A 13890-nucleotide genomic window follows, 5' to 3' on the forward strand; every position below is an offset into this window, starting at 1 on the left:
GGATCTGCTGTTCCTGCCTCCCACCATGCTATGCACCAGACACTGTGCTAGGCCAGCCTTTCCCTAAGTCAGCAGTGACCCCCTCATTGGTTCTTGGGTTCTTAGTGCTGGATTTCTGGGCTGCTCTTTCTCATGGCTTCCCCTTCCTCGGTTGACAATTAGCTGTTTTCCGGGAAAGGTCTCTAGGATGACTGCGACACAGTTGGACTAGACCTTTTGTTCTCTCCCACCACAGCAATTATGGCCACTGCAATTGGGTCGTTAGTGCCATCATCAGGATGTAATGTACACACAAGGACATGCTAGAATGTAAGCTCTTCGAGAGTGGGACTGTTTTATTCACTGTTGTATCCAACCATGGCCCGTCACTGTCACTCAGCAAATCAGTATGCAATGCAAAAGGTAGGGACCCATACCCGTCTTTTCTCCCTGGTATCCCCAGCACCCCATGCAAGGCCTGCTCGGAGAAGAGTGTTGAAGTCTCCATTAGCCTTCCTGTATATACGATCTCATGTGATCCCCACAACCACTCTCCATGTCACAGTTGGCAAATGCAGGCCCAGAGAGGTTGTGTAATTTGCCCAAGGCAATACGTAGCTGTGTCATGATCTGATTCCAGGTCTTACTCTGTAGTGAGTTGGATGATGGCCCTCCAAGTGAAGCCCACGCCCTAGTTCCCACAACCTGTGAGTGTGACCTTCATTTGGAAAAAAGGGTTATTGCAGATACATTCAATTAAGGATCTAGAGGTGAGATCATCTTTGATAGAGTAGGCCCCAAATCCCATGACAGGTGTCCTTAGCAGAGAAGGGGGGCAGTAGGGAATCTACGGAGAAGGCAGCAGGAAGGCGGAAATAGAGATCCCAGTGATGTGGCCACAAACTGAGGCGTGTCAAGGATCGCTCTCGGCCACGGAAGCTGGGAGAGAGGCATGGAACGGACTCTCCCTCAGAGCCTCCAGAAGGAACCAACCGTGCCAATACCTAGACTTCAGACTTCCGGCCTCCAGAATCGTGAAAGAACAGACTTCTGTTGTTTTCAGCTGCCTATGCTGCCTATGCAGTGGGAGGTGTTTATGGCAGCCCTGGGAAACACAGACCCCAGACCACATGGTGTGGTATCTAGTCACCAGGCCTGGAAGCCAGGGGCCACGGGAGTCCCAGGCTGTGTGACTGTGGCCTGGCCACCTGCCTCCTCTGGGCCTGATTGCTCTATAGTAAAAGAGACACTTGGGATACCAAGTGTCCCTCCAGCTCTGACATTCCACAGCCTTCCAGAAAAACCATGAGCCAGGCAAGCAGGGCTATGTTGGGATTTTCAAATTTATTCCAACGTGCTGTGTGTTTTTTTTAAAAAATATCCTCAGGCTGAACACTCAGCCAGAGCTGTAATAAAGGCAATTATTATACTTGTAAAAACTTCTCATTCACAGTACAGATGTAATTTACAACAAAGGTCACACACATCAATACTGAGCATTTTTTTTTTTCCTTTTGTACATCAGACTCTGTGCTTTAGACCTGCATGGATTTTTTTGAGTTTTTTTTTTTTCTTTTGCACTGTTATATACCATACTGACGTTGCAAGATGCAAGGGTAGAAACCGGAGTTTAAATAAAATTACAGGCAAAACTACCCCATCCCAGTGTGGCCGCTGTGCATATCTACAGTACGATTTTTTTGGAATGTATTGCCATTTAAGAACATAGAAACTCTCTACAGACAATTTCACATACAGAATACATACACCTTTTAGAAAAAAAAAAGGCAAATATTTATCTTACAGAAATCATGTATCTTACATTTGCCTACACCTTTCTTTTTTCTGTTTCTTTTCTCTTCTTCTTCTTTTTTTTTAAACACTAGGTTTAGTAAAGTGATCATAAGTGCCGAAGCGGTTTTCTAATGGAAAGCAGACTGGAGCCACAACACGGAAGCAGAATTTGTAGGGACAGGTCTTTGGGAACTTTCTCCCCTTGGTCAGTGCTGCAGATCTGTCTCCAAGGCAGGACTTTTTGCTTTAAGAAGGATTTTTTTTTTTTTTTTTTTCTGGAGAAAGGGCTGGAGAGCAGTTCAGCTCAGATATATTGCTGGTTCCTATTCAGAAGTGCAGGGTGAGAACAGAGCAGGGGCTACAGGGATCTGGAAGCTAATTCTTTCCGATGTTTTCCCACAGAGAGAGGCAGAGGGACTTCTGGGGTCTGGAGGATGGAGGTGATAGAAAAGGGAGAGTGGATGCTTTGCTGCTGTCAGCGTCCTGGTTGGGCCAGAGGAGAAGCCAAGGGTGGAAGGCCGGGAGGGGGGCGCGGGGGGGGGGGCGCGCTGGGGCAAGGTGCCTCGGAGGGGAACAAGGTTAGTACCCAGAATGATCCTGAACTTGCCGAGGGTGAAGGGCATCCTGGAGGGGAGGCCTGGGAGCTGAGTGCTCTGGAGTCCACAACAGAAGGCGAGGGCCGGCTCTGGATCCTGTGCAGTTTGGTTCCTGCCACACCACTGGCACCCAAGGACCAGAGTGGGCCCGTACCAAGGAATGGCCGCCTGGCACATTTTGGCAGAGCGTCAGCAGGTGTCTGTGGCAACCAATCAGCACCTCTTTCTATTCTGCCTCCCTGAACAGGGACGGCAGCCTCACAGGCAAACTGCAAATGTGGAAGTGGTTGGGAGTAGACAGGGGGCCCCATGGAGGGCATGGAGTGAGAGTCTTCTTCCAGAATTATGGAGGTGTGCGTGTGTGTGTGTGTGTGTGTGCGCTGGGGTCTCTGTGCTCGGGGGAACAGGGATAGAGTCTGGCAGAAGAGGTTAGCACTGTGCCCGGTGACATAGGTCCCGGGCTGGTGGCATCGATTCCATCCCTCTGGGGAGCTGTGTGGGGCAGCAGCCCTTTGGCCAGATTCTGTTTGTGCATTGTGTCCCTGTTATTGAGAAATGGATCTCTGGTGTCCTGGTCCCTGTCCCCTCCGCCTGTGCCTGTGAGCCTGAGTGGCTTCGATGACTCTCACCTGCTGGCCACATTGTCTGTGACTGGGTCTCCCAGGAAGGCAACCTCAGTAGGCACGCTGTCTGAGAATAGGGGAAATGATGCCCAGGAGAGCTGGGGTGCATGCCTGGGGGGAGGGGCATGGCCACCCCCAAGGTCAGGGGCTCGTCCAGCAGAGCCACCTGTCCACTACTTTGTAAGTCTAGGCTGGAAGATCTCGCCCAGGAAGGTTTCAAACCTGGGCTCCCAGTTCCCAGGCTCCAGTGCTAGAAGTCTCCATGGGTAGGGCTGAGAGGTAAGGGTGAGGAAAGCCTGGGCTATAACCGGGCCCTGGTACCTTCCCGCTTCCTGTGAGGCCAAAATAGCACCCATATGGTCAAGGCTGGGCTTGCTGGCCTTCTCCCAGTTTGGGCGGGAGCCCTGGACTCTGGGCCAGGCAGCTGAGCACGGCTGGCTAACCTCACCCCAGTACCCTGGAGCCCAGCAGACCTCCAGGGGGGGCCCTTCCCTGTTGTTCCCTTTGTGTCTTAGCTCTGAGAGAGGCCCTAAGGGAAACAAGACAGTGGCCTGAAGCTGAACCTGGGTCTGGCTTGTCTACTCAGCAGAGGCCAAGCAGAGAAAGACCCTGAACTGGCAGAGGAGGGAATTATGGCCTCGACCAGCGTCCTGTCTAAACCACTTTAACAGCTCAGGAGGCCCCAGGCTCAGGATTCACATGGCTGGCCGAGGACAGGGAAGTGGTCAGTGAGTCCCATTGTAGAATTTCCCATTCTACAATTTCCCATTGTAGAAACTAAAGAAAATAAATTCTGGAAGGTTGGGAGAAAACCTGACTCTCCCAGGGCAGGGTAAACAAGAATTCTATATTTCAACGTGGGATTTTAATTTCCGGTCATATAATTTTTCTTACAAAGTAGGCTTTTGCTCCAGGAAGTCCAGGGAGGCTTCTTGAAGGAGGAGATGGGGAGGAGGGAGGAGACTAGTACTGGTTGATTGGAGACGAATTCAACGGGCTTAGAACACTTTTAGGGCAAGAGAATCTGAGGAGGCTAGGAGAAGTACCAAACACCATCCTGTCTTTGTGTGTGTGTGTGTGTGTGTGTGTGTGTGTGTGTGTGATTTTTTAAAAGAGATTTAAAAACAGCTCTGGGCAGTTCCTACCAGTCATGGTTTTAGGTACTTCCTGGGAGTAGTGGAGGCCTTACAGTGGGTGAGGTGGAGATGGGGGCAGGGGCGGGATCCAGTTCTACTGAAAAGAGGTCTAGAAACAGGTCCCTATAAAGTTCCAGTGCTGAGCACTGGAAAAGCCCAGCCATGGAGGAAACAGGGCCCTTTGAACCTCAGGGACCAAACATGAAATGAAACCCAAGTCCCAGCCTCAGGAATGGCAAGGCAATGCACCTTGGATCTTGACCCCTAAGGGTTGGGCCCTGTCACTTCAGCCTCGTGGGTAGTTTCTAGAATAAGGGAGGCAGTCTGCAGCTGGGTCCCTGAAGCAAGGCCTCAGTCAGGTGTTCAGGACCCAAGAGATGAACAGTCAGGCCTCCTTTTGCCGCCTAGGGGCTGGGGGGAGGGGGTAGAGGGGAGAGGTGGCAGGTGGGGGGCTGGGGGGATTTGTCAGGATGCCAGGATGGGTCCATGACTCAGACCACCAGGATATCAGGGAGGCCGGAGGGAACCAACAAGCTCCCACCTCCCATCTGCTCCTATCACTTGTGATGAAATCCTAGGAAAGGTTAACATTTTTCTTTTTCCTGGGAAAAAGCAAGCTGGAGTTTTCTGGGCCTGCCTGTGGAGGCTGAGTGGGGTCCCCCTGCCTGTGTCCCTCTGCCTTGGGCTGCTGGCTCTTCTGCTGGCAGTGAGAGTGGTCACTAGCTGGGGTGGAATAAAGCGGCAATAAATAGGAACCATAAACATCTGTACATAGGAGTGCTTGCTTTTACATTTAATTATATGTTTGTAAAAGTTTCTCGCTTTTTTCTTTTTCCTCTTTCAGTGCATCCCCTTTCCCTCAGCAAATGGCTACCTTTCGCCAGCCTGGGGGGAGGGCTGGTGGTGACTGCAGACCGCAGTGGCCCAGGGTGAGGCCCCACCTACACCCTTTCTCAAAAAAGCACAACATATTCACAGCCTCAGACTCCTCGTGGGTTTTTTTTTTTTTTCTTTTATGTGTGCGTGTGTTTTGTTTCTTTTCAAGCAAAGGTATAGAAAAAGGCACAGGTAACTGCATACGTGGGAAGATAGAACAGTTGGGGACTGAGGAGAAGCTGCTTGGACAGATGGACAGATGGGAAAGGGAGCCCATGAGAGCGAGATGATTCGAGGAAGCTGGCTGGAAGCGTCTGTTGCTGAACACCGGAAGCCAGATGCTGAAGCAGTCGGAGAGAGACTAAGTGCTTGGGGGGCCCCTGTCCTTGGGCTGATGTGGAGGTGCCCCAGGCCCCCCACTTCCTGAGGGCTCGGGGGAGCCCTGACTGGTCCTGGGTTCCCCAGAGAGGTTCCTCCTCCGGGCTGGGAAGCGAGCGGAGGCCTCTGCCAGGCAGCCTACCGAACTGCTGCGGTCCAGGGGCGAGGCGGCAGAGGCCGCGGGGTTGGCCGGCGTGCGTGGTGACTCCAGGCGGGGGCTCCAGGATTCTGGCCTGCGGCCGTGGGACAGCCGGGGTGAGGCCTCGGGCGGGGTGCGGGGGCTGTGGGTGGGTACGGGCTCTGCGGGCACCTCAGCCACTCGGGGCTCCCAGTCAGGAGGTCTGCCCAGGCCCCCACTCGTCCTCTCCCTCTCCTTGGGGTAGTCCCTGCCCTCCAGCTCCGATGAGAGTGTGAACTTGGATACCTTAGCCACAGGGGACACGGAGGCTGACGAGCTCTCGGTGGGACTCCAGCGGCCTCGCTCCTGGGCCTCCCGGGCCCCTGTCAGGTCGCTGCCACCTCCCGAGAAGCCGCTGACCCAGGTGGCCGTGGGCCCCGGCAGCAGGGTGGGGTGGGCCCCCGGCCGGGCCTGCACCATCTGGATCCCGCCAATGGGAATCAGGGGGCACGGGGCACGGGTCAAGTGCTGGGAGTGCAGAGGGAGGTGGCTGAAGATGTTCTCCTCTGTCCGGGCTGGGGTGTGGCCGTGGAAGTCATGGGGGGCCGAGAAGGGTCGGGAGGAGGGAGGATGAGCAGGGCCAGGTGAGCAGGAGGGACTCCGGGACGCGGCCTTCTGCTGGGGTCAGAAAACAAGACAGGGTAAGGCAAGGGCTACGTGCTGGCACATGGAGACCCCCGAGGCCTAAAAGAGGAGGAGGGGGCTCGCCTGATAATCACACAGCAAGTCCCAGCGGAGCTGGGGGGAGCTGAGTGCCGACTCCCTGCCCGTGGAGCTGCCCTGTGCTGGCGGGGGCCGTCCGCAGCCCCGCAGTGACCGTGAGCACATCGGGCCCCACGGTCTTCGTGCCTCTGGCCAGCATGCCCGCCTGCCGCGCGCCTGGCCCTCTCTCTCGGTTCTGCTGCCTCTCCTGTTCCCAGAACGGTCCTGAGCCAACTCTACCCTTGGACATGAGCTCCCACTCCGTGCTCTTTATCTTCTCCCACCATCGGGCATCGTAACGTGACCCCCAAACCGAAAACCAAGGAGAGATTCCTAGCCTGCGCTCCTGCGGGAACTCGAGTCTCTGAGTGATGGCGTGGATGCTGCTGGGAGTGAATGGTTCATGACAACGCGGTGACAGAAAAGGCATTGGAAGGTCAAGGGAAGTGGACAGTGATGCTGTGGCGACACCGGTGGTGGCGAGAGCGTGTGAGTGTGGTGATGGCAGCGATGGCCCTGGGGACGGCCACGGTGACGGTGCTGACGGCGTGGCAGGGACGGTGTCGGCTCTGGTGTCTCTGAGGGTGCTGGTGACAGTGATGTTGGAGACGTGGGGCTGGGGAGATGGGAGGGGAAGGGCAAAGTGTTTACGCCTGCTTCCAGGGCCAGCCCCAGCGCCCGCGTTCTGCTGCTCCCGAGGCTGCCCCGGCCGCCTTCGGGAGCCCCAGGGTGGGGGCTGGCACAGAAGGTGGCCCATAAACGTTTGCTATGTCATTAGCGATCACCAAGCTGGCAGGGCTGTGTAGCTACGGGTCTGATGCCTCAGGGAGGAGTGCGCCGTGGCCCCCCACCCGTCGGGGACGAGCGGCCCAGCCGCTCGGGGGCAGGAACTCACCCACGTGGAGGCGCAGGTCTCGGGGCTTCTGCCAAGAAGCTTGTGAGGTAGAGGCAGGGGCGGGTAGGGAGCCCGCGGGGCCAGCCCCGAGCCTGGGCCGCGTTCGCCCGCTGAGGGGCTGCCCGGCCCAGCCAAGGCCCACTTCCCTGGCAGCGCTGACCGTGGCGGTGACTCGGCCTGGCCCGGGGACCGTCTCCTGGTGGGTGAATGTCTGGGGGGGCCCGGATCTGGGGCCCCCTTGCGCTCGGGGGGTGGATGCACTCGAGGGGGCAGTTCCCTTCCCAGGGGGCGGAGGGTGAGAGGAGACAGCTCGAGTCTTGGAGACCCACAAGGGAGAGGGCCTGGCTGGGGGCCCGGCGGGCTTGGGGCTGAGGCCTGTGGCTCTCCGGCCGGTGGGTGTAGCTGGGGAGACGAGTCGCTTTTGGTTAGTGAGTGTTTGTGGGTGAGTGCTGGGCGGCTGCCTGCTTCTTTGCTTGGGGACCACGGCCTTCTTGGGGACACAGCCTTGGAGCTCAGGGCCGAGCCTGTGTCCTTCTCCACGGGGCCCGGAGGGGCCGGTCCCAGCCGGGGGAGGCACGGGATGCTTTGGCTGGACGTGGAACAACTTCCAGCTGCCGAGCGCTCAGCTTCCAAGACCGAGCTGCCCCGCGTGGCCTGGTCGCCAGAGGTGGCATCTGGGGGCTGAGGGCCCGGGACGGGTGAGGAGTCTGCCGGCAGTGTGGCTGGCGGGCCAGGCGGGGGTGCCTCCGAGGCCGGTCCCGATGGCTCGTCCTGGCTCTCCTCTTCGTCCTCATCCTCGTCTTCGTCCAGGTCCGAGTCCGAGTCTGAGTCCTCCAGGTCTGAAAACTGGTGCTCCGCCACGGCCTCTGAGCCCTCTCGCCCTTCTGAGTCCTGGAACGGGTCATCACTGGTTCCTGAGGGGGGGACACAGGAGACCCTGGGGTCACAGCCAGCCCTACGCCGCCGTCCTCGATGCCCACGTCCTTGTCTGCGCACGGGGCCTAAGGGCTGTGTCAGTGGCACAAGACTGTTGACAGGACAGGGGCCATGACAGAGATGGGAACGCTTTGCACACTATCACGGTGAACAAAAGCTGCCTTGTGTCTACCACGGGCCAGGCTCAGTTCTAGAGCCTTCTTGGGTGTTAATGCATCTAGTCCTCAAATGATCCCGGGAGGTCTGCCCTGTTTTTATCTTCATGTTACAAATGAGGGACCCAAGGTAAGCAAGGTTAAGTAACCTGTTCAGGTGAGAGAAGTGGAAGGGCTGGGATTGAACCAGAGCAAACAAAGGCAAGCCTTTTTGTCGCTTTGCTTTCCTCACGAGGGTTTCAGTGCGGGTTCCCCCATGAGCAACATAAGTCACCTTGCTGTGCTTCTGTCTCCCGCCTTGTCAAACGAATGTGGCAGTCTCACCTCGCGGGGTTCGCTACGAGGAACAAACACACGCCTGGCACCGAGACGTGGTTCCCATAATTACGGTCGCTCAACGCATTCCTGAAGAAATCTGTTATTCTGGGACACGGCAGCCATCGGGCCGGTCCGGGAGCACTGGCCATGGTCTGTCGGCACACACACACCTGCCACCGTGGCCGGGCTGCCGCTGGCGGTACAACAGCATCTGGCAGGTGACAGGTGCTGGCCTCGGGGGGCGGGAGGGGGTGTCGGCTACGCTGGCCTACGCCTGCAGAGCAGGGCCCCATCCCAGCCGCTCTCGTCCAGAGGACCTGCTGCACTTGGCAGAACTGACGCTGCTCCCAGGCAGGAGGCAGCGGAGCCCTGAAATACTAGTCTCCCGGTCTGGTTTCCGGTGGGGGCGGCCCACCCATCCGGGTCACCTTTAACACGACACCTGTCTGGTTGAGGCCTCTCTGATATGGGCAGCAGACTCTGGGGAGAGCTCTGCTAACGTCTGGCCCACCTGTCAGGCTCCTGAGGGTTTGGGTCCTGCTGGCCCATCTCCAGGCACATCGCCAGCCCCACCGCTGCTCTTGGGACACACCAGCACCTGTTCTCCCCCCACTGACTGAGAGAGCTGGACCCACAAGCTGACTCTGGCCACCGATGCAACCAGGCTTTCAAACTCCACCATGCCCAGCTGCCCTGGGGCTGGGAATCCTAGCATCCATGCTTCCAAACAGCTCAGCATGCAGCAGTAAGATGCGTGAAATAGATGACAGAGGGTCAGAAACTATGGGGTGGACCTGGGGTTGGCAGGTGAAGGGCGGGCCAAGGGACCCAGGGCAGGATCTCCTGGCGGCTGGGAGCAGAGGGGAAGGTTGTAGGGATGTGGATGGGGGAGGAGGGTGGGAACCACCTAAGACTTTAGCGAGGCCTATTTCAGACCCAGAAGTTCACCTAGCCCCACCTCTCATTTACACACGGGGAAATCCAGGCCCAGAGGGGCAAGTGCTTCCTCCCCAAGATCACCCAGGGAGTAGTGGCTGAGTCAGGACTAAGATTTACAACCCCTGCGTTATTACACTGCCAGTATTAAGAGTGATGTTATGCATCGAGAAGCAGGAAATGGTCTGGGTTTGGATCCCAGCTCTACCCTTCCTTGCTGTATGATGTTGTATAATTGGCTCTCTCTCTCTATGTTCAGTTTCCTGATGTGTAAAGTGGGGGTAAGAGCAACAACAGCCTCCCCATGAAGCTGGTGGGAGGCTCAGGAGGGTCTGACACATCGGAAGTATGCAGTACAACTTAGCAAATAGCTCAAGTACCCCAGTACCCTGGCAGACAGGCAGTGTTTAGGAGGGCTCCTAAACAGCTCCTTTAGGCTGCCCTAAGCACCCACGGTAGAAATGACGGGAGCCAAAGGTCCCCCGCCCAGAACAGGGTTCTTCAGGCCCCCCATGTCTGGGCTCCTGCCCAGGCGGCCCATTCCCAGCGCCCCTCATGGAGCCGCCAGGCCGCTGCCGGGATCACCACCAAGGTTCCACAAAGCCCCCGAGCTGGCCTGAGGACTGCGGAAAAGACCGAATGAAGCCTTCGAGGGCGCCGAGGGGGTCTGGCCACACGGTGGCGCTGGTGTCTAACTTCTTCACTGTCAGGCTGCAGCGTGGGCCCGGCCACCGGGAGGCAATCTTTCCTAGACTGTGCACCCCAAAGCCACTTGGTGTCTAACAGACATGCTCCTCCCTGCATCCTCATCATCGCGGGAAGTAGCAACTCCATCCTTCCAGTTTCTTAGGCCATAAACCTCGGACTCGGCTTCGGCTCCTTTATTCTCATGGCACCACCAGCGCCCCCTTGTGGTGGCAAAACCTGGAGGCTCTACCAGAGGAATGTTTCCAGAATCCTACCACTTCTCCCCACCCCACCCAGTCCAAGCCGACGTGAGTTCAGCCTGATCACTGCCTACAGCCGCACCCCTTCTTGACAGTCCTGTGCACACAGAGTCACTGCAAGTTGGGGGACGTCACTCCATTGCATTGCCAAGTCCATCCTTTGACATTTGTGGTCCCTGCTCTGAGTCCATCTCCCCGCCCTTCTGATCCTTTAGGGGCTCTGCATTTTTTGCTCCTCCAGGGCCCTAAGGGGAGAGCCCTTCCCTAGACTCCACCTGCCTTCCTGACTCCTCCCTCATGTCCTTTGCTCACACTATCCTAACAGAGAGATCCCTCCCTACACTTCCCAGCCCCTCACTCGTTTACATTTTACTTCCTACTCAGTGCTCCTGTCCTATTCCACATTTGTTCATTGCCCTCCTCCCTTTGAGAATGTGGGCTTCCAGAGGCCAGGAACTAGGTTTTATTCACTGTGGCATCTCCATTGCCTGGAATAGGGCTGGTGTTCAGTAGTTATTTCTAGAATAAATGCATTGATTTCATCCTCAAACTAGGTGGGTAGGGTTGTTAGGGTTGTCTTTTTTTTTTTTTGTGCCTCATTGGAAAAATGAGGTTGGGAGAGGGGAACAGCCCTGCCTGGGTGCCTCAGTGGACCCCTGGTGTGGGGCCAGGTGCAATTGTTTGACTCTCACCTGGGGAGGGTTCTGGGCTCAAGGCTCAGGCTCAGGCCACCAAGTCCAGCCCACCAGGCATCGGGGTGGTGTGGAGCCAGCATTTTTGTATGACCTTCAACAACTGCCTTTACCTGTCTGAGCTTTACTTTCCTCATTTTACACTGGGGCAACACGGGTTTCTCCCACTAGTTAGTTATAAGGATGCAGTGAGACAACATGTGTAAATGGCCTGATGTACATTCTTGATAAACATGGTAACCCTACATTCTCATTTTGGGCGGAACGGTCCCACATTCATTGTGTTTAGTTCAGTAAAAGTGACTTATTCCACCTAAAAGGAAACGTACTTGGGGCACCTGGGTGGCTCAGCTGGCTAAGCATCCAACTCTTGGTTTCAGCTCAGGTCACGATCTCACAGTTTGTGAGTCTGAGCCCTGTGTCTGGCTTTGTGCCGACAGCATGGAGCCTGCTTGGGATCCTCTCTCTCCCTCTCTCTCTGCCCCTCCCCTGCTCATGCTCTCTCTCTTAAGATAAATAAACCTTAAAAATTAAAAAAAATAAATGAAAGGAAATGTGCTTTGACTCTCTTGTAAGACTGTAAACACATCCTAAATCAGAAACACACACACACACACACACACACACGCACACACACACACGTACGCACTCCTCTTTGTGACACTCATGTCCTGATTCTGATTTTAGGGAGCCTGGTCAAAGGGTTGCTGGGTACAGGAGGAACACCTCTGGTTTCCCTGACCTCCCTTTGCAGGCAGGACTGCCTGTCCACCTGCCAAAGTCCCTTTGGCCTCCTCCCTGGATGCTGTGGCTGGGCCAGGGCCTTTGACTCAACTTCTCTCTGCTGGGTCTTTTCAGACACGGGCTCTCCTATGCCTTTTGCTGGTGGAGGACTTTGGTCAGGGTGGAGTGCTGGGATGTGGGATGACGTTGGGAGGTGACAAGGGGCTGTCAGGTTTAGCTTTGGCTCTCCTGCTCCTCAAGCTCTAAAAGGCCCAGCTGTCAGGCCCATGCCCAGAGCGTGTAGGTGAGAATGCGGGTTCGGAGTATAGAAGAATACACTCTTCACCTCACAGCGTCACCGTGAGGGTTTACGGGATAATTCACGGCATGTGTTTAGAATGCGCCTGATGCATAGTGGGTGCTCGGTCAATGTTGACTACCAGTGCTCACGTGTTAGTTTGTTCAAGACACATTCACTGCACACCTGTGAGCCACCTGCCAGGCACGCCCCCCCGCCCCCCCCCCCCCGCCCTCCCAGGTAGACTCTAATTCACACTAGCTATGGCTGCACAGCATGAGCTGCAAGTGTAGGAGAGTAGGGGCCATTGCTCTGTGAATTTAACCTTTATCTCCCAGTAGGTGGGAAAACCGGAGGGCAGGACAAGGAAGAGGGAGAGGAAGGAGCCGGGACAGGAGGACGGAAGGGAAGGGGAGGGCGAGGAGGACAGGTGGAAAAGCAGGCAGAGGAAGAGTGGGGAGGAGGAAGTTGGCAGTCCGTTACCTTCTTCGGCTTCCAGCTCCTCCAGCACCCCTGTCTCTTGGCACTTTTTGCTGTGGGCCTTTGACTTCATGTGCTTAGTCAGATTCCCTGGAAAGAAATGAGAACAGACTCAGGCTTGGCCGCAGGGCAGGGGGCCAGGGCAGGCCCGGGGCTCGCAGAGGCAGTCAGGGCCCTGCTGGCCGCAGGGGCCAGGTGGGGGCCGGGCCATCCCTCTCCGCCCGGGTGCTCAGGCGCTGGGATGTGCACCACGGCCGCCATTCGGGACAGCACACGGGAGCTGGGGGAGGGTGGGCACGGGGGCTGTGTGGGGACAGAGGGTATAATGAGGAAGGGAGATGCTGATTAAAAAACAAACGAAAAAGAAATTAAAAGACAACTCATGTGTGAGAGGTTTTTCCAGTTTTGGCTTTAACTCTGGGCCCAGGAGCTAGTGACACTCACAGAGCAGGACATTTGGCCTTCTCAGATGCTGGATGACCGGAGGGCTCCTGTTAACCGACGTGGTAGGTAGGACGCCCTTCCAACTGAGGCCACGTCTAGGGCAGCCCACAGGGTGTGGGAAGAGGAACCAGGACAAAGTTTCTGTTTCTCTTAGAAACAGAGAAAGGGCAAAAGGTATACAGAAGTCTGCTGGACAGAGACCCGTAAGCCACAGAGCTAGGGCCCAGGCCCTGACTTCCTTAGAGAAACCACGTCTGGGCCTCAGTTTCCCCCAGGTCACTGTGCAGTGCAGACACAGGGTATAGGCAGGGAAGGCTGGGCAAAGGCTCTGCCCACTCCAGCCCTGACTCTGCCCTACACGGTCAGTCCAGCCCCACAGCTGATAAGCAGGAGCAGCAGTTCTGTGGAATCGGGGGAAAGGCAGCAACGCCTTCAGTTCTCTCCCGTGTGTGCACAGCACTTCACAGGCCACGAGCCACTGTGGGCAGGGGCACTCTGTAAAGGAGAGGCAGAGCACCCCAGCCTTCCCTAGGAGCATGCAGGCCAGAGGCCCCAGGATGCTCCTCTGGGCCCGGCAGCCACCTCCGAATTGTGATGTTCTCACTGTTGCCCTGCAGACTGCTACACTTCTACATGATCACTCATGGAATAACCATATGTTCCCCGAGTTAGGTGGTCTATCGCACTAAGCTGATGAATCGGCAAGTTTGAATAGATGGATGAAAGAGAGAAGAATGGATACTTGAGCAGGTGCATAGAGAGACTGGTGAGTGAACGGATGGATGGATGGATGGGTGGATGGAC

General features: G+C 56.3%; 1 protein-coding gene across 5 annotated transcripts in view; it reads right to left on the reverse strand.

Annotated features, from left to right (window-relative positions):
* Positions 1 to 1304: 1304 nt before the first annotated feature.
* Positions 1305 to 13890, reverse strand: part of HIVEP3 (HIVEP zinc finger 3) — a 469700-nt gene continuing 457114 nt past the window's right edge. For 3 of the 5 annotated variants that reach the window (XM_040469831.1, XM_040469832.1, XM_040469830.1), the window contains 3 exons: positions 12646 to 12732; positions 7158 to 8071; positions 1305 to 6178 (listed from right to left, as the gene is read on the reverse strand). In XM_040469831.1, coding sequence (XP_040325765.1) covers positions 5366 to 6178; positions 7158 to 8071; positions 12646 to 12732 — 1814 coding nt within the window. In that variant the 3' untranslated portion in view covers positions 1305 to 5365. Of the gene's footprint in view, positions 6879 to 7157; positions 8072 to 12645; positions 12733 to 13890 lie in introns of all 5 variants that reach the window. The other 2 variants (XM_040469833.1, XM_040469835.1) reach the window with 2 other exon arrangements.

Source organism: Herpailurus yagouaroundi, unplaced genomic scaffold, assembly GCF_014898765.1.
Source record: "Herpailurus yagouaroundi ecotype Mexico unplaced genomic scaffold, PumYag 77, whole genome shotgun sequence".
Taxonomy (NCBI): domain Eukaryota; kingdom Metazoa; phylum Chordata; class Mammalia; order Carnivora; family Felidae; genus Herpailurus; species Herpailurus yagouaroundi.